Source organism: Geotrypetes seraphini, chromosome 5 (assembly GCF_902459505.1).
Source record: "Geotrypetes seraphini chromosome 5, aGeoSer1.1, whole genome shotgun sequence".
NCBI classification, from domain to species: Eukaryota; Metazoa; Chordata; class Amphibia; order Gymnophiona; family Dermophiidae; genus Geotrypetes; species Geotrypetes seraphini.
The window spans coordinates 185365082-185385986 of record NC_047088.1 but is presented as its reverse complement, the minus strand read 5'-3'; the positions used below and the strand labels follow the sequence as shown (position 1 = coordinate 185385986).

Here is a 20905-nt window from a genome sequence, read left to right as displayed (position 1 = left end):
TGACTCCTGGTCGGTCGCTAATGGTCTTGCTACATGGTTAATGGGGTGGAAGTACCATAATTGGTTAACTGTGGGGTAAAGAATTGTGGCAAGACATAGAAAAAATTGTACAGGAGACAATAGTGTCAGTATTTCATGTAGATGCACATATGCCTGTTAATTCAATGGAACGATTGTTTAATTCCCAAGCAGATGCTGCAGCTACCATTTCTGTAATAACTACTAATGAAATTCCTAAGGTGGAAGAATGGTTGGAAAGTACAGCCATTTGGGCACATCAGAAAAGTGGACATCTTGGAGAAAAAGCTACTTACAGGTGGGCTCAGGAACGAGGGATTCCTTTGATCTAACATGTGATCGGAAAATGTCCGGTGTGTCAACATATCAAGAACGGGAAGTACCACATAAGGTAATGGGGCACGGGGCGATTTGCCAGCCCAGATTTGGCAAATGGGTTTCATAGGACCGTTACCCGAAAGTCGTAAATGTAAATATATGTGTACTGCTGTAGATTATTATTAGCATTCCCTTGTGCTTCTGCGTCACAATGGAGCACTCTAAGGACTTTAGACATGATTATTCAGTATTATGGTATGCCCTTACAAATACATTTTACGGGAGGGCAGATAAAAGAATATGCTAAGGAAAATAATATTGAATGGGTATATCACATGCCCTATTATCCCCAGGCAGCGGGATTAATTGAATGGATGAATGGACTTTTGAAAGAGGCCCTTAAAAAACTAACTACAGATGACAAATATGGGCAGTGGAGGGATAATGTAACCCCCAATTTGACGATTGGGAAACTGTCCATAGCCAAAATCTGGATTAGCAATCCTAAAGGACCTCCGGGACCAGCGGAGGTGATTGCAATCGGGAAAGATAAGGCCCTCCCTTGTAATGAAACCGGGAGTGGAAAAATGGGAATATGTCCCTCAGGAGAAATGTTATTTGAGAGAGTAATAATGTTTTCTGAAACTTGCAGATATACGTGTGCCTTGGAATCCTTGGAATATGGAATGGGGTAAGAGGCGCTGCCCCCGGGCGACGTATTACAATTAAAGAAGGGGTCGTTACGTCATGGAGATGGAAGCATTCTTCAATGAATCGGAAGCAAGATAACTTCACTTGCAGCGCTAACTCCAGATGTATCATTGCAAATGTGACAACAAGAGACCATAAATTAAAAGCAATGAACACACTAGAAATGAGCAGATATGGAGGACCGTGTTTAATAAAACTATACCAAAAAAAACCTTTTGGCACCAGAAGTACAATGTGTAAATATGTAGTGTTACCCCTCATACTAGGGGAACCTCAGAAGCAATTTTTCTGGGCACCTAAATTTAATTTTAACATTTTGTGACTCCACATTGCAAGGGCGAATTTGTAAATTACAATCAATAATATATGATGTGTGTGAATGGACTATATTATTGAAATAGCACCACGCGTAATATGTGTGGTGACTAATGAGCCAATAATTACCAAAAATGATAGTACCCTTTGCAGGATGCTTACACAATATGTCAACACTTCTTTGGCAGAATCAAACTTATGTTTGAACACCTGATATAGGATTTAGAACAAATGTATTCTGGGAGAACAACTTTTCCGTTCCAAATTGGGATTTAAAGTTGGGAAAGTTAAAAGCTATAATACTATGATAAATCAGTCCATAAGGAATTGGAATTATATTAACCATAGTAGTACTTGTTCTGTCCTTGTGGAATTGTTATGTGGTTTATGGACTATGCTGTAAATCAACACGGCCCACGATGGTATCCTATGGCAGTATCACTCAATAAGGACCGAATGTGATACGAATGTGAAACTTATGATATGAAAGGATTATTAATATTGAATGACACTGCCTAGGATCCATGATAGCTGTTACAGGGAAACACAAGTACTATGAGAACGAGCAAGGCCAGAAATTTTTCAGCACCTGATGATAGGTGCTTGACAGAATCACACCCTCCCTGCACGAGATAAGCATGCGTTTGTAAATCCAGTCTGGCTAGAGGGGATGAGGGAAAAAGTATCCAATCCATAAAGAGGGGCTGGGTATACAACCCACGAGCTAAGCTAGTTGTTTTCAAGACATGCTGATTGGGGATTACCCTCTCAACATGAGGTAAGCACGCGTTTGTAAATCCAATCTGGAAAAAGGGGATGGGGAAAAAGTACAATTTAAGGGAGGAAAGTTACCTGTAAAGCAGGGACATTTAAGCTGTGTGATGACATTTTGTGAGTAAGCCTCCTGAACGTGGTCCTCCGTCGGAGTGATGATATAATAACCGGTGACGTATTAATTCAAACTCTGTACTTAATCAATGATTATGGCTAGAAATATTGTATATATGTAATAAAATGGCTAGAAATATTGTATATATGTAATAAAACTTAATTTGTATACTATTTTGATTTCCTGGCATTCTGTCCAGTGAGGAAAGTGACTGAAGGCCTTTTATTGCCTTTTTAAATAGTAATACAGCTGTGATGCCTGATTTTAGCACACCAAAGCAACTTTGCACTACTATTCTATAATAGATTAGGCACTTTAACACTATTACAGAATTGGCCCTAAGCACGCCCTCATATTGTGTGTTATTTTTTGTACTTGTATTTATACGTAAGTGGAGAGGCACTTGATTTTTAGATTTTTATGCATGCAAAAGAGGCTTTATATATGGGAAAAGTTGTTCCTAGAATTACCCCTTAGCACATGGAATATTTGTAACAAAATAAGTGGATGAGGCACAGCGTCTGAGAAAAGCATATTTTCTTCATTTTGCCCAATATTGCTCTTCAGGGTAATTGTTCCCACCAGAAAGACCATTTCTGCTACTTCAGTAATCGGAAGGCTTTGACTTTGATCTTCTTGACTGAAGTCCCCTCTGTGGTCTATGTTTTTCAGCATATTTGGTGTCTTCTTTCAGTAGAAGAAAGCCCTCTATGCACATGTTATTGTCAAGATTCAAACCTGCAACTTCCATCTTTTTCCTTGACTTCCTACTCCTAAAAGATAGTCCTCTGTGTTGAAAAACTTGATTTTGATGGAGGTGCTCTTTTCTTCCATTCGGTTTGTTGCTTTGTTGTAATACAACCACACATGCAGATGAGTTTTTGTTGCTAACAACATCTATTGTAGACAGAGCTCCACTAATAGGTTTTTGAGCTAAAGGTTTTTGGAAGATTTCTAGGGATAAGTCATGAACATATCTGGGAGACTGTAGCACGGTATGCTTTGTTGCTCCATCCTTTTTTGAACTTGGTTCACAGGTATTTAAATAGTTTAAACCTCTTAATAGTACAGGTTGCCGAGAACCTCTTGGCCACTGATCACCACTTTGATTGTTTCCTGAGTGGTTTCCCTGTGCATGTTCAAATTTTGTTTGCTTGTAGGATAATCCAGTTCCTGGTATGAAGAGCTCTGTCTCCTGTTGCTTTGACAAACTGAAAGCCTTTGCTTGAGGTTTTGATACACTAGTTTTCTCACCAGTTGCTACTTCTTTCCATGTTAATGGATTATATAGAACTTGCCCGTCCACTGGGCAGGAATTATCTTCAAACAGCAAACAGTTGTCAATGCATTCCCTGTGAAACTAATAATAATAAAAAGTAACAGTTTAGATTAAGTTGCATAAATCTGCAATGAGTAGCAGGAATTTGTAAAACATTTTTTCTGCAGTGGAGGTGGCATTAAAGAGTGTGTGATCACAATATAAAACAAGCTTTTCTCCTATAGTGTAATGTTAAACAAGCTCTTTAGAGGTGAAAATGAATACTCCCCTGCTAGGGCTGGTTAATATGCTGAAATGTGGGATATGTTTTACTTTTAATTTTAAAGTTTTTAAAGACTCATTCCATTGTAAACCATTTAGGTATGTGTTTGATAAACACGTTTCCTTTTATCAAAGGATAAAGAAACTTGAAAACTTAGAGGGTCCCAAAGCTCTCCCACAAGCTCTGCACCCTAAGGCTGGCCCTCTTTTCTGCTAGGGAAATGATGTTTCTATAGGGCCTCCAGGAATACCTAAGCATAGTGTACATACTATATAAGTATAAGCCCCTCTTGTCTGCATATGCACTTATATCTATGCATTTGGCTAACTGTTTTTATACCAGGGGGTTTCAACCCAGTCAACCAAGTCAGTCAGGTTTTCAGAATACTCACAAAGAATATGCATGAGATAGATTTGCATATATTGGAGGCAGTACATGCAAATTTATCTCATATTAACATAGTAGATGATGGCAGATATATTCATGATCTTGATCTGTCCTTGCCATTTTCAGGGCACCAACCATAGAAGTCTGGACATACTCCCTAACTACTGGAGTTGCCATTGAAGCCCATCCAGATGGATCTAGCCATAAACGGGGCATAAGCATATTAATTGTGGATATCTTGAAAAACAGTCAGGCCAGGTGTGTCCATTTTCTGCTTGTACAATATGCTTTGCAAAGAGTGATTTTATAACAATGCAACTAACGTAGGCACTGGATACGCAAAACTGCAGCAATTTTGAAAGGTATAACTTATGAAGAACAAGACGTCACTGAAATCCAAGCAAACTAACTGAAGATTATTAATTTGCCTGTTTTGCAGTCTCTACAGGACAGCTTCAGAGTCTGGCTACAATACAATGATTTTCCTGATTGAATGAGAGAACCTTCCGATGAAGTGCATGTGTTTGTACACCTATGTGTGTATGTACACACTTCACTAGAAGGTCCTCTCATGCAATGGGGAATTGATTTTTGAAGATGACCACTGAACCTTATATCACAAAGCCTGGCTCATTTTGATAGACAGCTGTTTTAAAGAGCAAAGGAGCCAAGAACACAATGGATCAGACAAAGAAAGAAATGAATACATAAATAAAAGCACCTATAATATTAGAATATTAATTAAAACAACAAATAAAAATTGTTTACCCCCCATAGGCAGCAGAATGGGATGGGTCATAGAGACCATGGACCTACCAATTTTTGGCTCCACCCAACAATTACAAGCATGGAGCTAGGTGGAGGGGGTAGGGACAGAGCTCAGATTCTTTGCTCCTCCCAAACAAACAAACAAAAACAAATGTTTCCCTGCTTCTGTCCCCCCGAATATTTAAACTTTGCTCTACAATTCCCATCATAACATTTAAGGTTCTACCTAGATATTCAGGGGTAAATTCTCTATAATACGTCTAAACTTAGGCGTGCTTTAGACGTCCATAGTAATTGAATAATTACGGCGTTAAGGGTCTTAATAAGCGTTAATTGGGACTTAAACGTAGGTAGACGGCAGATAGACGTCCATAAAAGATAGGCGTGGGATAGACGTCTGAAGAAAGCATAGTCGCGTCTATATATGTAGATGTGGGCGTGCCATGGTCGTGGTGATGGGCAGGCACTAGTTAGACGCTACTTAGGCGGCATACTGCGTCTAAATATCGTCTATAATGTAGGCATAAGAAACGCTGGTCTAACGTGGATTTTGCTTCATTTCAATGCAGTTTCAACTTTCTTAATCCCGGCTCCCCTTTAGACGCGACTTAGACGCCTGTGGTGCTTTTGCAACAATAATTCAGTTTGAATAGGTAATTTTCATCTTTTCTCTGTCCTAATAAATGTAATGACACCATATCAATATAACACATTATATTGCATGGATAACAAACTACATTTCTGCCCAAACAATACTATAATTTACACATGGCTTTCCTGTTTAAAAACAACCCCCTTTTTTTTCTCACCAAACAGCACTGCAATCGGCTCTCTTTTGAAAGCAAAGAAAGAACAGCAAACACATATCATTATTGCACACATTACTTCATTTCTCAGCACTTAAAAAGAGAATAAACAGATACACACCTTAACATTCAGCTTCCCTCATTGCAAAATAGAGGTCTTCAGCTGCACAAAACTGACCTCATTGTGACCACATCAATCTGCACCTTCAAAGTAGTATGCCACAATTAAAAGATGCGCTGGGTGTAGAACTCACAACCTCTGGATGAGTACTACAGCATATTTATCCATAGACCTACAGCAGCTTCTACTTAGGTCCATCTCACCTCCCTTTCATATCATACTTGACTGATCTGCCTATGTATCAGCTCATTAGCTATCATGTCACACTCAGCTCAAAGAAAGCATTTCTAGCTCAGCAGGTTAATGCACCTCATCCAACCCCTCAAGGTCACCGGTTCAACTCCCACCATCAGCATACCTCTTTTTCACAGCTTTCTATTAGCACTCAAAATGGTATATATATATATATATGGTGGACTTTGCTGTTTTTCATGGTTAGGGTTAGGATGTTATGCTGCAGGAATGTGTGTTGGGGAGGGGGGTCTAGGATGACAGAGAATAGGCTGCTGAGAATTCGTGGAGATCATTTTAAGGATCAACTCAAATAAGTTTAAGCAAAGGAATGCCTAAAGATTTGGAAGGTTTTCTGGTAGAAAACAAATATCAAATATGTATTAAGGAATTGCAGCACAAATGACGCCGATGGTTAAGGGCAAAAAACACCGCTTTTCTGGGTATGATGCCTAAACGGAACAAATTACTTACAGTCATACATCCATTAGTACAGTGCTTAGAATGAAGATTAGCGTGTGAGCATGGTCTGGGTTGGATATTAAAAAAATGGAGCTTGCGTTCGATCAAAACAGCACTTTTGGACTCCATGTCACATGTATTCAACCATACTTGAGAATATGGGTTTGGGGCTCAGTGAAAGCAGCACTTTTAACCATTGAGCTACCACTCTTTTGTCTCAGCCTGCTATGACATTATAGCTAAGCTCCTTTTCCCTTAGCAGTTCACTAAGGTATGATATGACAAGGGAGCCAGAGACATTGGAGCAAAAAGTGCTGTAGCTCAGTGAGTAAAAGTGCTGTACTGATCTTCTGGGGTTTGAGGGTTCAACTCCTGGCCTGTATTTTACTTGTGGCATATCTACCTTCCAAGTGCACCTTGATGATGCTTTCCACTTCTTATAGGAGTTGAATATAACATTACTGTACAACTTTGCTGTGTAGCAGTAAAATAAACTTTTTCCCCTTCCATGCTAAGAATTTGAGTTCAACTCATCTTATATTTCTCCTTTTAAACATGGCATACTTTGTTAGTTTTTATAATGGTAAAGTATACATTTCTGAAATCGTGAAGAAACAATATATAAAACAGCAGTGTTTTTTGTCTCCTAGCAGAATAACTGCCTATAAGAAGCGGTATAAGCAAATCAAAACTACTATAAGCACAAGGAAGCATTTCTAGCTCAACAGGTTAATGCGCCTGTTCTGACCTCTCAAACTCCCTGGTTCAACTCCCATCTTTGCTCATTTTAATAAGGTCCTAGCAGCTTCCTATTAGCTCTTATAACAGGGTCTACTTGGTGGACTTTGCCATTTGTAAGGTGCACATTTCCCTTTCCAGGCAAACCTATTTTCAACTTACCATGGCTCGGACATCCTAAGCAGTGATGAGAGGAAACCTTTCTTCTGACAGCAAGATGACATTTGTGGATCGCCTGGTTAATGTGCTCTATTACGCCTTGTCCATCTTTTCAAGCACCCTGGTTCAAATCCCATCCTCACCTTCACTTTTGTTTCCTTGCATCCTAACAGTTCTCATAAGTAGTGGAATTTGCTGTTTCTCATCAGCATTCTGCAGCCACAGGTGCATGAGATACATTTGCTCCCAACTACAAGCCTTTCTAGTAGGAATGTGTTTCTTTTGATGCAATATAGGCATTGGCCAACAGCTATGAGTTAAATCAAACATCAGAGGGCTTGGATAGGTGTTGAAGGATGATACATGTGGTGAGATGGATCTTACACACATTAGTATTGGTAAATGCAGTTTGGCTTGACATTTAGGGCGGGGAAGTTGGGGTTGGGGAGGGTGTTCAGCATGAGAGAGAACAGGCAGATAATAAAAGCTGAAGCAAAATCTATTGAAGTAAAGGCATGGCTAAAAAGTTACCAGTTTTCCTGCCTGAAACAGTAATATAAACTATTTGCAAACCTTATTCAAGACTTGAACCCCTGATGTATGGAAGATAAAAAGCAGTGCTTTAAGGCATTGAGCTATAGAGAGAACTTTGTTTAGAATATAGAGGTGCAAGGTGCAGCCTGCTTTTCAAGATACTTATAGAACATCGGACAACCAATGAGGTGTGGTGGGCGTGGTTAACTGAGTATAAGAAGGTCCAGGTGAGCAGTGTTTCCTTTCTATTCTGTCCTATCACTTATACAGACGTTTGAGACTTTACTCTGTCTTAGTTTTTAAATTTGCTTTCCTATCTCTGCCTCCCACCTCTCTCTATTCCACAGAGCCATTAACAGATACATGTCATTCTAATATGTTGTTTTATCTTTTCTAGAAGCAGCTCAGATAGTAAGTCCAGGTGAGAATGATAATTTGTAAGCTACTTAGGTGTCCCTATGATAGATTTATGGACTTTCATTGTGTGTTATTGTTTATAATAGTTCTTCTACCTCTGGTATCCCCTACTCTCCATTCCACAGGGCTGACAAAAAAGAGTGATAATACATTCAAGTCAAGGTGAGTTTGTTGTAAGAGCACTCATGCTGGTAGAAATTATGGTGGTAGCAAAATGGATATGTAAGTAAAATATATGTGTTCACACATCTGAGAGGGTTTACTAATAGAGCTAAAGTTCATTCTTTGTAGAATCAAATTACAGGCCAGTTTAAATCATTTGAGGAATGGTTCTGTGTACTACCTCATTGATAAGAATAGGTCAGGTGTGTTGTGTGTGTGTGTGGGGGGGGGGGGGGGGGGGGGGGGAGGAACACTGCCTTTCAGTGGACATCAAATCAGTGTACATGGTTCAGGTGGAAAACTCCTAATGAGTGCCTAATGGGTTAGGCATCTTTATTATCAAAAGGGGTCAGCTGTAGCTGTTAATTTTAATAAGGAGTCCAAAGGTATGTTAGCACTTCTGTTACTTCTAGGTGTGTGTTGGAGACTGTGATGTGACATTCAGCCACAACTTCAGTGATTAATTTTGGAGACATAGGTCTTTGTAACATGTTTCTCTCTATTCTTCATTTCAGGTTGGGTATGCTCATTACCCCAGTGTGTTTGCCAGAGAGACCAGAAGAGCAGCTCAGCACACCAACTTGCACCTGGCCAAACAATTGTAGATGAGAAAGCTATTTGGTAACATTTATTTACTTACTCTACTATTCTTCACTTGACTGTTAGAACTATTCCTTTATCTCTCTCTCCTTGTCTGCTGTCTGTATCTTTCTGTCTTCCCCCCCCCCCCCCCCCCGAGCAAAGCTATCTGTCCCTAGCACAGTGTGGCCTTGGGTTTTTCTAAGAGGCCAGAGCTCAAGTACCAACAAGTAAAATAGGTGAGAATGATGTCATGCAACCTTTCTTTGCCCTTGTGATTAACTACACTTTTTTTCCCTTCACAGGTATTTAATGAGAGAACTGTACATGGATGAGTGTTAAGCTCTCTTTTGCAAAGAGAAATTAACCAATCAACTCTTAATTGTCTCAATCCATCTTCCATGCTGTTTTCCTGGCCTGTCCAATTAAAATCATATACCATTTTTCACCTCGTGCTTATATATGTTTAGATTATAAATATCAGGGCCTATACACATTTACTAAGTCACCTTGTTAATTTGAAAGGGAATGGTAGGGCCCATTCAGCACTACCTCCAAAGAGAAACCGACACAGGAAACCTATAAACCACTATAAACTTTTTTAAATTAAATAAATATAAAATATATTTTAAAACTTTTAAAACATTTAAAACCAAACTATATACAAAGGGGAGGAGAGGGATGGAAAAGAAAGGGTGGGTGAACCCCCAAGAGCAGCTTGAGCTACCTCAGGAGGAGTCAGGAGCTATGTAAAGGCCAGTCATTGAGAAGATGGTGGCTCATGGCTGGACACATGCCCTCCCTCCTCATCACGCTCCAACCTAGCCAGCCGTTCCCTCAATGACTGGTGCTCCTGGATGAGGGTGATCAGGGCCTCCTCTATCTTCCCCAACCTCTCCAACACAGCCCCTAATCTTGGAACTGTCTGTGTTGGAGAGGTTGAGGGTGCATGGAGGAGGCCGGCCTCCTCCTGAGGCTGGCCATACTGCTCTGGGGGGAGTCAGAGAGGGAAGGGGATGGGGAGGGGTCCAAAAACAGAAGGGGCGGAGAGGAGGGGGAAGGGGTGTAGGATGGCGGCTCGTGGGGCTGTGCCCTCGCCAAGGCCTCGCCCAGGGCTTCGGCCCTCGCCTGGGCCTCTGCCTCCTCCCGGGCCTGCGCCTCCACCGGAGCCTCTGCCTCCTCGTGGCCGGCTCCTGGACCCTCAGAGGGTGCAGCTGCTGCTTCGTCTAGACAGAAAGGAAACAGGATACCATCAGGTAGGTGAAGTAAACTATTGAACATGGCATTATTTTACTGCTTTCTTTCCATGAATTAATAAAACTGCAAAACATGAACCTCCTAAATGGAACTTTATAAACATTTAGGAGACAGGCAATATCCGGTGTCATCTGCAAGCCCTGCTGCTAGCTCTACTTGTGCCAAAGCAGTAACTATTTGTGAGGTATGAGACACAATCTTAAAAGTTTTGACAACAGACAATGAGTTCTACTAGATTTCTACTATTACACCTTGCCCACATTTGGCCATGAAAAAAGGAGATGTTAAGACAAAGGGTGGGAAATTGCAGTCCTCGACATCTCCTTGTAGACAAGGCTTTCAGGATATGCATGAGAGATTTGCATAGCAAGAAGGCAGTGCAGACAAATCTCTATCCGTTACATTAACGGGTGCTAGAGTAGATGTCTGTCTGTCTGGGTATTTTTTTTCTTTGTCTCTCTCTCTCTCCTTGCATGCTGCCTGTCTCATTTTTTCTGTCTGTGAATCTCCCTGTGCCTCCTTCCTATGTCCATAGTACCCCTTTCTATGTCCTTAGTGCCCCCCATGCCTCCCTCCTCCCCCCCTCCGATGCCAGCCTGCCTTCCATTGAAACCCCCATGCCAGCCTGCCTGCCTCCCATCCCCCTGAGCAGCTTATTTCCATGGATATCCCCCCCCGATGCCATCCTGGCTGTCTGCCTTCCATTGAAACCCCCCACCCCCCTTCCGATGTCAGCCTGCCTGCTTCCCATTCCCCTTCCATTGAACCTCCCCATGCCTGCTGCCTGCTTGCTTGCCTCCCATCCCCCTGAGCAGCATGTTTTCATGGAACCCCCCATGCCATCCTGTCTGCCTTCCATTGAACCCCCCCACTCCTCCTCCGATGCCAGCCTGCCTGACCCCCCTCCCCCCCACCGCCAACCCGGCATAACCGAAACCCCCAGTACACATAACCGCGTCCCTGGACGAGGCAGAGGAAATTAGGCCAGTAGAAGATCCGAAGCAGCGTTTACTGTGCCTGCCACGCTGCTGCTCCTGCCGGGTTTGTCAGCCTTGTAGCGGTGGGAGGGTCAACGGGGGGTCCAGCTTCGACGCGTCGCTAGCAGCGGCTTGAAAAAAAGGAGACTGTGATGTTAAGCGCGCATGCGCACTCGTGCTGTCGTGACGGAACAGGGAACACGACTTTCGAGTGCGCATTTGCGCTTAACATTTTATTATTATTGATGATTTCATGAAGAGGTTATGTGTACTGTGCTCACTTAATGGTTTCCAATATTATTACTCACCAGCTAGCGTGGCAAGTTCACGCTGCACCCTCTGTAGAAAAGCCTGCTCCTCCCATCTCAGGAGCCGGCCACGTTTGTGGAGGTCCTCCATCTGCATAATGGAAAAGGAGAGCGGGGAGAGAGAGGATGAGTGTCATATCGCACTGTGACCTAACTGTTTTATTTATGTCTTGACCTCTATAACACAGAAAAATGGGTGATAAATTTTGCTGGCCTTCAGTGATAATAGGATAGGGAGCACACATGGATGTTAGCAGGCCCCAATGCTTCATCCTGGGCTACAGGAAGCAACATGAGTAAATTTAGGTTTGTACAGCATTATGGCAATAGTTTAAATAAATGCATTCAGCCTTCTTCTCTTATCCTGGTGTGCCAATACAATGGGTTGGCTAGGATGAGAAGTAGCAGCACACTTCAATAAGTTTATACTATATATGAGCTGTTTGGAATCACTTACATGTGGCACAAAGATTAAAAAGTGCACTTTATGAATGACCATGATTAAGAACTGGAGGCTGTAAGTTCACATCCCACTCTGCCACCTTGGGGAGGGGGGGGGGGGTTAATAAGAAAGCAATATTCTGTACAGATTTATGTAAAGAAAATATATTTACTTTATTCTTTGATCACTTGAATATGAATACTTACATTCCTGGGATAGGAAGCCAGTCTGTTGTACCTCCTGGTCAGGCGCTCCCAGGAGGTACGATACTGCAGAAAGGTCCTCCTCCTTCCTGCGATTTTGAAGAAATGATGTTCCTTGGGGAGGAACAATGTTGCCAGGAAGTGGGAGTCCTCCAAGGAGAAGTTGGGGCTCCTCCTGGCAGCCATGTTATCCAAAATCAATTGCGTTGTAAAAATCGGCGATTCTGTGACATCACAATGCTGAAACGGCATGACGTCACTAGACGCCGCATGGGTGTTCTTATAGGCCCACAAACCGCTAAGGACACCGTTTTTCCGCATAGGATGCCTAAGTGGGACAAACTAAGATTTAACAACGCCTATACGTCAGACGTTAATTAGACGTGTATAGGATATAGAGGGCTGTAAAATAGCAAAATTTTGTCTCCTTTACACTCCTGTGCATTTGTGCTTGATCTGTGATATTTTCATCAGCATTGTGCATCAGATACATTCATTTGCTCTCAGCTACACTGGAGTAAAAGATGGTGTAGCTCAGTGAGTAAAAGCGCTGTATCGATCATCCGGAGGTTGTGAGTTCAACTCCCAGCATGTCTTTTATTTGCGGCTTGAGGCAAAAGGTGGTGCGGAGTGGCGGCTGCCGGTCGCTAGCACCCCCCTGCCCTCTCCGTCGCGGCCCAGGAGAGACTTCCTGTGTCCGGGGCTGGCTCCCATGGAGATGTTGTTTTTCTGTTTGGGGCTGCGGCGGCGGCTTCTCTCGGGAGCCGCACCAGCGTCAGACACCTCTCAGATGTCACAACGTCAGAGACAAGGCTTCCGACGCTGGTGTGCCTCTTGAGAGAGTCTGCCGCAGCGGCTTTGGACAGAGAGGTAGCATTTTCTTTGGAGCCGGCCTTCGGAGAGGCTTGTTTATGCCCGTTACATTAACGGGTGCTAGAATATATACCTGTCTGTCTTTCTTTATTTATGTCTCTCTTCCTGCTCCTGTCTCTTTCTTCCTTTCTTTCTGTCTCTCTCCCTCCTACTATTTTTCTCTCTCCCTGGCACCCTTTGTCTGTCTGTCTTTCTGTCTGTCTCCCCCACCCCACTTTCCTTTGCAGAAGCAGCAGTGATATTTCCCTTCCCCTCCAGGTCCCTTCTGAAGCAGTAGCAGCATTTTTCCCCAGCTCCCCATTCCCTTCTCTTACCTTGAGCTGCCCTGCTCCATTCGGCCCCTCCTCCTTCCCTTCCCGTGGGCTGGCCAGCTGCGACTGAAGTTTTTTTTTGGCGGCTTTTCCCGTGGTGGCTGATCCTCCTGTAAAGAGCAGCCTGCGATCCCGTGCGTCAGAGGGAACTTGCTACAGAGGTTGGAAAGCGGCCTGCACGGTTCACTAAAGCCGGACACCATCGCAGGCTGCTCTTTATAGGAGTATCAGCAGCAGCAGCGGCGGCGAGTTAGGGCGGGAGGTGTGTTCCCTGCTGAGGACGCGGGCAGGGAGAGAGCTTGCCTGGCTTCCATGTTGAGTGAGGGCGGGAGGAGGGGAGTGGCCGGGGACCCGCACATGCGCACTCCTGCAAAGCCATGAACCTACATCTCACAGAACAGGGATTACCGATCACGCAGGTCTGAGTGCATATGCGCGGCTAGCATTTTATTATTTTAGATAGACCTATCGCTTCTCATTTTCATCTCAAACACATTAGCAATACTATACACAATACATTACAAAGTTGAGCTTGGGTTTGATAAAATAAACAGCATAATTTGACTCTGTATTACATTTATTGAACCATACTTAAGAATATGGGTTTTGCATCCGTGACAGCAGTGCTTTACACCATTGAGCTACAAGTTTTTTGCCTCAACTGAGTGTGAAATGATAGCTAAGTAGATTATACCTTAGCACATCACTAAGGTATGCTATGACAGGGGAGCCAGAGACACTGGAGTAAAAGATTGTGTAGCTCAGTGAGTAAAAGTGCTGTATCGATCATCCGGAGGTTGTGAGTTCAACTCCTGGCTTGTCTTTTACTTGTGGCATATCTACCTTCCAGGTGCACCTTGATGATGTCACAATGAGGTCAGCATTGTGCTGCTGGCTACTTCCTCTTCCTGTGAAGTAGAAGCCACATTCAGGTCTGATCTGTGTTTTGATTCTGTTTCTAAGTTGGGCCAGTGTAAGTTATGGGATTTACCTTTGTTCTGAAGAATGAGCTGATTGTAGCAATGTTTTAAGACCAGGAGAGTGTTATTTAGAGCAAGATATCACTTCTAAACTATCCTCTCTGAAATAATGTCTCTGGGAAATCCAGAGAAAGCTTATTGGATGACTTAGGGTGCCTTTCCTGCCAGTCTTTATGGAACTTAAACTAAGTTTATCAGAAGCCTATATGGTGTTCAACGTCCTATCCTTTCCACTTCTAATAGGTGAGTATGACATTACTGTACAGCTTTCTGTGTAGCATATATCTACAGTTTCCCACCTTCCATACTGATAATGTAAATTCAACACCCACTCGGTACGTTTCATCTTCTAGTTCTCCTTTCAAACATAACATATTTTTTTATGTTGTATTAATGGTAAACTCTACAATTCTGATATCATAGAGGAAAAAGAAACAACACAGTGTTCTCTGTCTGCCATTCCCTACCTCACAGATATTCCCAGATCAACTCCCACTAAAACTAATATATTACAGAAAATATATAGTTTACAAATGGTATACTGTGTTTTGATTATCCTTTTCATCATCCTATACTTTGGGTTAATTATGTGAAAGCTTAGAATGCTGAATGACTGATAATAAATCAGTAAAGAGTATAAAAAAATCAGTATAATTAAAAAAAAAAAAAATAACATCATACAGACGTCTATTTGGCGTCCAAGCACGGCCGTTTGGAGACGTCTAGATGACGTTTCAGTAAGCCGCGTCTATCCTCCACTCAGCGTCTTCCAGACGCCTAAGTTCCGTTTGATTGACACTTGCCTTTTACGGACGTCTAAAGCACGCCTAAGTTAGACATAGTATAGAGAATTTACCCCTCAGTGTTGGCATGTAGTCAAATACAGTCAAACCTTGGATAGTGAGTAACATGGTTTACGAGGGTTTTGCAAGGCAAGCAAAACATTTTCTTAAATTGTAAATCGATAAATGAGCGTTGTCTTGCAATACGAGCACATATATGTGCATCACGACACATACGCACAATAAATGCACGTCGCATCACTGTTTGTGTCTGAACGTAATAAATGCACCCGCATGGAAGAAACTGGAAATTGCGTCAGAGGAAAAGCTTTGGGGGAGTCGTGTGTGTGCAACTTGTAAGAATAGCTTCCTCATTAGGGGTCATCTGAGAGACAGAACTTTGGTTTTAGAAAGCGTCCATGAAGGTGAGGGGAAGGAAGGGAGATGACCCGATAAGAGAAAGAGGTTGAGTGGTGCTTTAGGTTTAGGGGGACAGATGCAGAATGGAAGTGTGATGGGTGAGAGAGGGGGACAGACGCTGAATGGAAGTGTAGTGGGGGTGAGAGAGGGGGACAGATGCTGAATGGAAGTGTGGGGGTGAGAGAGGGGGGACAGATGGTGAATAGAAGTATAGTGGGGGTAAGAGAGGAGGTTAGACACTGAATGGAAGTGTGGGGGAGAGGGGGGACAGATGCTGAATGGAAGTGTGGGGGGACAGGAGGGGACAGACATTGAATGGAAGGGAGGTGAGAGAGGGGAGCAGACCATGGAAGGAAGTGGGGAGGAGAAAGAAAAAAGGACATATGCTGAATTGGGGGGAAGAGGATAGAGTTAGATACTGGAAGGGGTGCGGGAAAGAGGTGGCAAGCTTTAGGTAGACACAATGAACGATGGAAAATGAGGACTCAATAGTAAGAAGGAATTTAGACAGATGCAGAAAATAGATTGAGAAGGAAGACCAGGGAAGAAAAGGAAGAGAGGAGAGAGAGATGCCAGAGCAGGGGGAAGGGGAGGAGAGAGATACCAGACCTGGGAGGAGGAAAGGAGGAGAGAGAGATATGCTAAAATCTGCTGGGAGGGAGGGAGAGATGGAAAGGAAGAAGACAGACACCATTGGGGTAATGGAGAGAAGCAGTTAGATGCTAGACCAAGTTACATCGGAAAGAGGGAATCGGTGGCAAGAAGGTTCCGGTCGGGGCAGCCCTGCATGCAGGAAGCTTCTAAGAGGCTTGTAGGCCTGCCCTGGGAGGTGTGAAGGGGCCAACCCAGAAGTGTTGCAGGTTTGTTGTTTTGGGGTTTTTTTGCCGCCCACGATCGAGAGGGAGGGTGCAAGGGTGGAGAGCTGTTGGACCCGCAATAGGGAGGGAGGGCAGCTGCTGAACTTATGAGGGGGGGTGGGGTTCTGCTTCTGCACCCACGATCGAGAGGGGTGGTGCTGACTGGGAGGCGTGGGCAGGCAACTCACGGCAGATCCTTTACTGAGGGGACAAGGCCATTCGCTCCACGGGGCTGTGAATGGCCTTGTCCCCGTACTTGCAGCAACCAGTTGATTTTTCCCCCCCGTTCCTGAGTGTTACCCGCGGCTAGCCATGGGTAAAAGTCCCTGTGTCATTCTCTAGTGCCTACCCATGTAATGGTTGGCCCTCTCAAAAATTCACTTCTAGCTATGCCACTGGTTCACGTATACATTTACACCTTCAGAGCAAGTGTACATGTGTATCAGAATTTGTGTGCTACCAGGAGTAGTTCTGGGTACCGATTTTTTAAAGGCATATAGATGTCTGTGTTGCCTGAATACAATACCAGCAACACTAAAATCTCAAAATTTATATTTGTTACTTTATAATTATAATGGACCAACATAGTGTATTAGAAGCATTTCTCCGCCAAACACAGACAACTGGGATTTTAGATTTCAGTGGCAGTAAACCGGTTATCTCTACTGAAAATTATTGGTTGGCACCTAAGTGAAAGCCAGCTATGTTGAGTGTGTTCTGGGGGCGGAGTAAGCAGTTGGCTAAGTGCCAATATTCAGCGGGGTAATCACATAAATGGGACTGCATAAAACACAGTCCTATCTTCAAGTCACCTTTCTAAATTTTGATTCATATGCTTTACATAATTCAATAAAAAGATTTTCAAACAAATAACGCTGGGTTTTTACTAAGCTGCGGTAGAGATTTCTACCATGGCCTGGAGCGCTATATGCTCCGATGTTGCTCCGATGCTCATTGAATTCCTATGAGTGTTGAAACATTTAGCACTCTGGGCTGCTGTAGAAACCTCTATTGTGGCTTAGTAAAATGAGCCCTAAATAAGTTACAATGGCTAACTGAATGACAAAAAACAAACAAAAAAATACCCACAATCCTATCTTTATGCGGCAACCCATAAAGATAGGATTGTGGATATTTTTTAAGTTTTAAATATAGACGTAACCAGCCATATGCTAGCTGACTTCATAAACCAGATATTCAGTGATAAAGCTCTGCCATGGACCAGCATTGAATATCTGCAAATAACACCAGCGTTGGTCAGCAAAATGCTCACCGCTGCTGCCTGAATATCGACCCTTAGATAATTAAATATCTAACTAAAAGGCTTACCGCAAAAGACATTTAAACGTGTGGTAATTTGCTTTCCAGCATGTGCTAATTGGGCATTGTTTATTTTTGTAATTTTTGGGGGATGGGACATGACATAAGCAGGGAATGGGAAATGGAAGTGTTATCCAGCTAGTGTGTTCACACTAGCACGGGAGTAGGCAATTCCAGTCCTCGAAAGCCGGAGCCAGGTCAGGTTTTCAGGATCTCCACAATGGATATGTATTTGCATGCACTGCCTCCTTGAGATGCAGATCTATCTCATGCATATTTATTGTAGATATCCTGAAAAACTGACCTGGCTCTGGCTCTCGAGGACCGGAATTACCTTCCCCTGCACTAGCACTACCTAACAGGATAATGCACAGTTAATATGGGAACACTAAACAGGAGGTGGTAAATGATCTTTTTCCAGGTGATGCACGCCAATGCAAATATTAAGAGCACTATCTGAAAAATATTTCTGAAAAATGTCTTAAATAGTGCTGCATTAGAAATGGGCTTAGTGCATGGGAAAGTCCCACATTTGAATGCACTAAGGCCATTTCCTAACACGATTTAATAAAAGGGTCCCTTAGACATCTGCTTCCTCACATACATGATCTGAACAAAATTGTTTTCTGGAAGGAATTGTGGGGTTAAATCACTGAGAAAAGTAGAGACTGTTTCTGAGGAAAAAGGAGAAAATCAGGGCAGGGAATGCTCTTAGAACGGCTTATCAAAGTGCTGCAAGGATTTTCAGCAGGGTTTAGAATAGATCACAGACTCTGGAAAGTGTTAGGGCTGTGATACAGTAATGCAATAAAAGATTTTTCAGTTAAATATTTCAGAAAGGACATGTAAATCACAAAGCTGCTGTTCTCATACAGGTAAATGTGACTGAATAAATTTAATTCATTCCAGAACTGCACTAAATTGTTTGTACCTTGTGGTTGCAGGGTAAATGTCTTGCAAGTTGGCCAAGGCTGAAAGCTTTCAGACATATTCGACACTGTTGACCTGGATTAAGCAATGCGCTTCTTCTTCTAACCACAATGACAGGGAAAGACTTCAGAATGTGTTTTGGGAGAGAGACAGATCTGGGTAATGGAAAGGCATAAGAAATAAAACTGTTTTTACATGTTCATTAGGCAGATTTCATTTGTCTACTGAGATTTCAATCGTTTGAAGCCCTATGTATTTCCACAAAGAATTTAGATTACTCATTAAAGCAGAAGAACAATTAAAAACAATTCTGAGATCAACCAATTCTGCTCTTGAAAAATGTGTGGCTGGAGCTTTTTGCATCCAGCTCTCAGATGAGGTCTTGGCTGACTGGACCCCTTGCTGCTCCCTGAGGGATGTGGAAACAATGTTCAAAAGCTGATGGCACAGCACCCACAATTCTTCACATCTGGTTGGTAACGCTATCTTATTACATCTTTTTCCATTGGGCCCCTGAGGAAGGTGTTTTACCGAAACACTGTCCGTGCTCGGTCTGTGAAACACAAATGTGGATAGTGTTTTTAGTTCTCTTGGAAGAAATAAAATGAAGCTTTTGAACATTGTTTGTTTCCACATCTTTTGTTTCTGTTTGGATTGCCATTTCTCTGTGGAAACTTGGGTCATTTTCTTTACCTTTTGTTGCTCCCTGAGAGAAACATGGAAGAGCATTTTCTTTATCCTGCAACAGCAACACTTAGCTTGAATTAAAAGCCCAGGATTGCAGGGTTCCAGGTAGTGGGGTAGTAAGGGGAGGGGGCGGTCCACCCCCAGGCACAGTCTTTGTAAAGGGCGCAAGCACCTATCCTCCTCTGTCCCCCCCCCTCGCTTCTTCCTGACACCCCTGCCATGCGTGTGTGCCCCTTCTTGTCCACCTCTAATTTTCCCTGCACGAGCAGCATTATGAACTTGCTGCCCACGTGGTGTCGCCTCTCTCTGACATCACTTCCAGGCCCCGCACCTAGGAAGTGATGTCAGAGGGGTAGCCGACATAACGTGGGCAGCAAGTTCGTAATGCTGTTTACGCAGGGAAAATTAGAGGTACAAGAGAAGTGAAGGGATGCACGTCGGGGGTCAGGAAGGCGTGGGGGGGGGGGGCGGAGAAGTAAGCACTGCTCCGGGCATCACTCACCCTCGCTACGCCACTGATTCCAGGAGAAGCCCTGGTGTGTGCCTCCTAACTGAATTCTGTCACTGCAATCTCTGTGTTATGTGGCTTGGAAAATGATATAAATACATTTGGGAAAAAAAAATGTATATATGCAACTTGCCTCTTTGCCAGATTCAGCAATTCCTCTTTTGTGCTTTCTCCACATCCATCACATGGTAATTCTGAAAACTGTTCCACTGGTCTCCACTTCTGATTTCTCTTCTGTAGCATTAACACATGTTCATTATTTAGCAATGCTCTATTGTGGTCTTAGCAACCTTGATGACTTACACTGTAGCACTATGATTATTAACATATATATCATCAACAATGTTTGTTTAAATTCCCTTTTTACGGACAATTGAACACTGCTAAAAGCCTAAGCTAAAATGTCTGACTTTACTAGCCTATTCTATATTCTAGAAGAAGGCTTAAAGTTTATGAGGGACATCATTTGAGAATCAAACCTAAGCTTTTGAAAATTGACCACTGGGTACACACTTCTACTCAAATATGGGGATGCGCTTCTTGGAAGGGATGGGGCAAAACTGGAAACAACACACCCTGCACAATATTTGGTGCTATTTAACCGGCCAGAAAAAGTTTCTGCCAGATTAGATAGTGTTTGGTTAGCTAAGCGCTAATATTCAATGGGAGGTAGCTGGCTATCTCTATTAAATATTAGCGTTGAGTGGCTAAAACTTAACTGGCTTTATCATACGATAGCCGCTGATTTAAAACACTGATTGGCCAAGTTTAGTGGCCAAATCAGATCACTCAAATAGCTGGTATATCTTTAGCCACTGTAACTTAACTACCCAGCCCTTAAAATGAACCTAACCAGCTAAGGGCTCCTTTTACTAAGCAACGCTAGAGGTTTTT

The 20905-nt window shown here is 42.9% G+C and overlaps 1 protein-coding gene across 2 annotated transcripts in view; it reads right to left on the bottom strand.

Annotated features, from left to right (window-relative positions):
* Window positions 1–1603: 1603 nt before the first annotated feature.
* The window catches only part of ZSWIM2 (zinc finger SWIM-type containing 2), a 53838-nt gene continuing 34536 nt past the window's right edge, over window positions 1604–20905 (bottom strand). For both annotated transcript variants that reach the window (XM_033944298.1, XM_033944297.1), the window contains exons 8-10: window positions 20145–20245; window positions 18818–18971; window positions 1604–3611 (exon numbers count right to left, since the gene is read on the bottom strand). In XM_033944298.1, the coding sequence (XP_033800189.1) occupies window positions 2856–3611; window positions 18818–18971; window positions 20145–20245 (1011 nt within the window). In that variant the 3' untranslated portion in view covers window positions 1604–2855. The remainder of the gene's footprint in view (window positions 3612–18817; window positions 18972–20144; window positions 20246–20905) is intronic.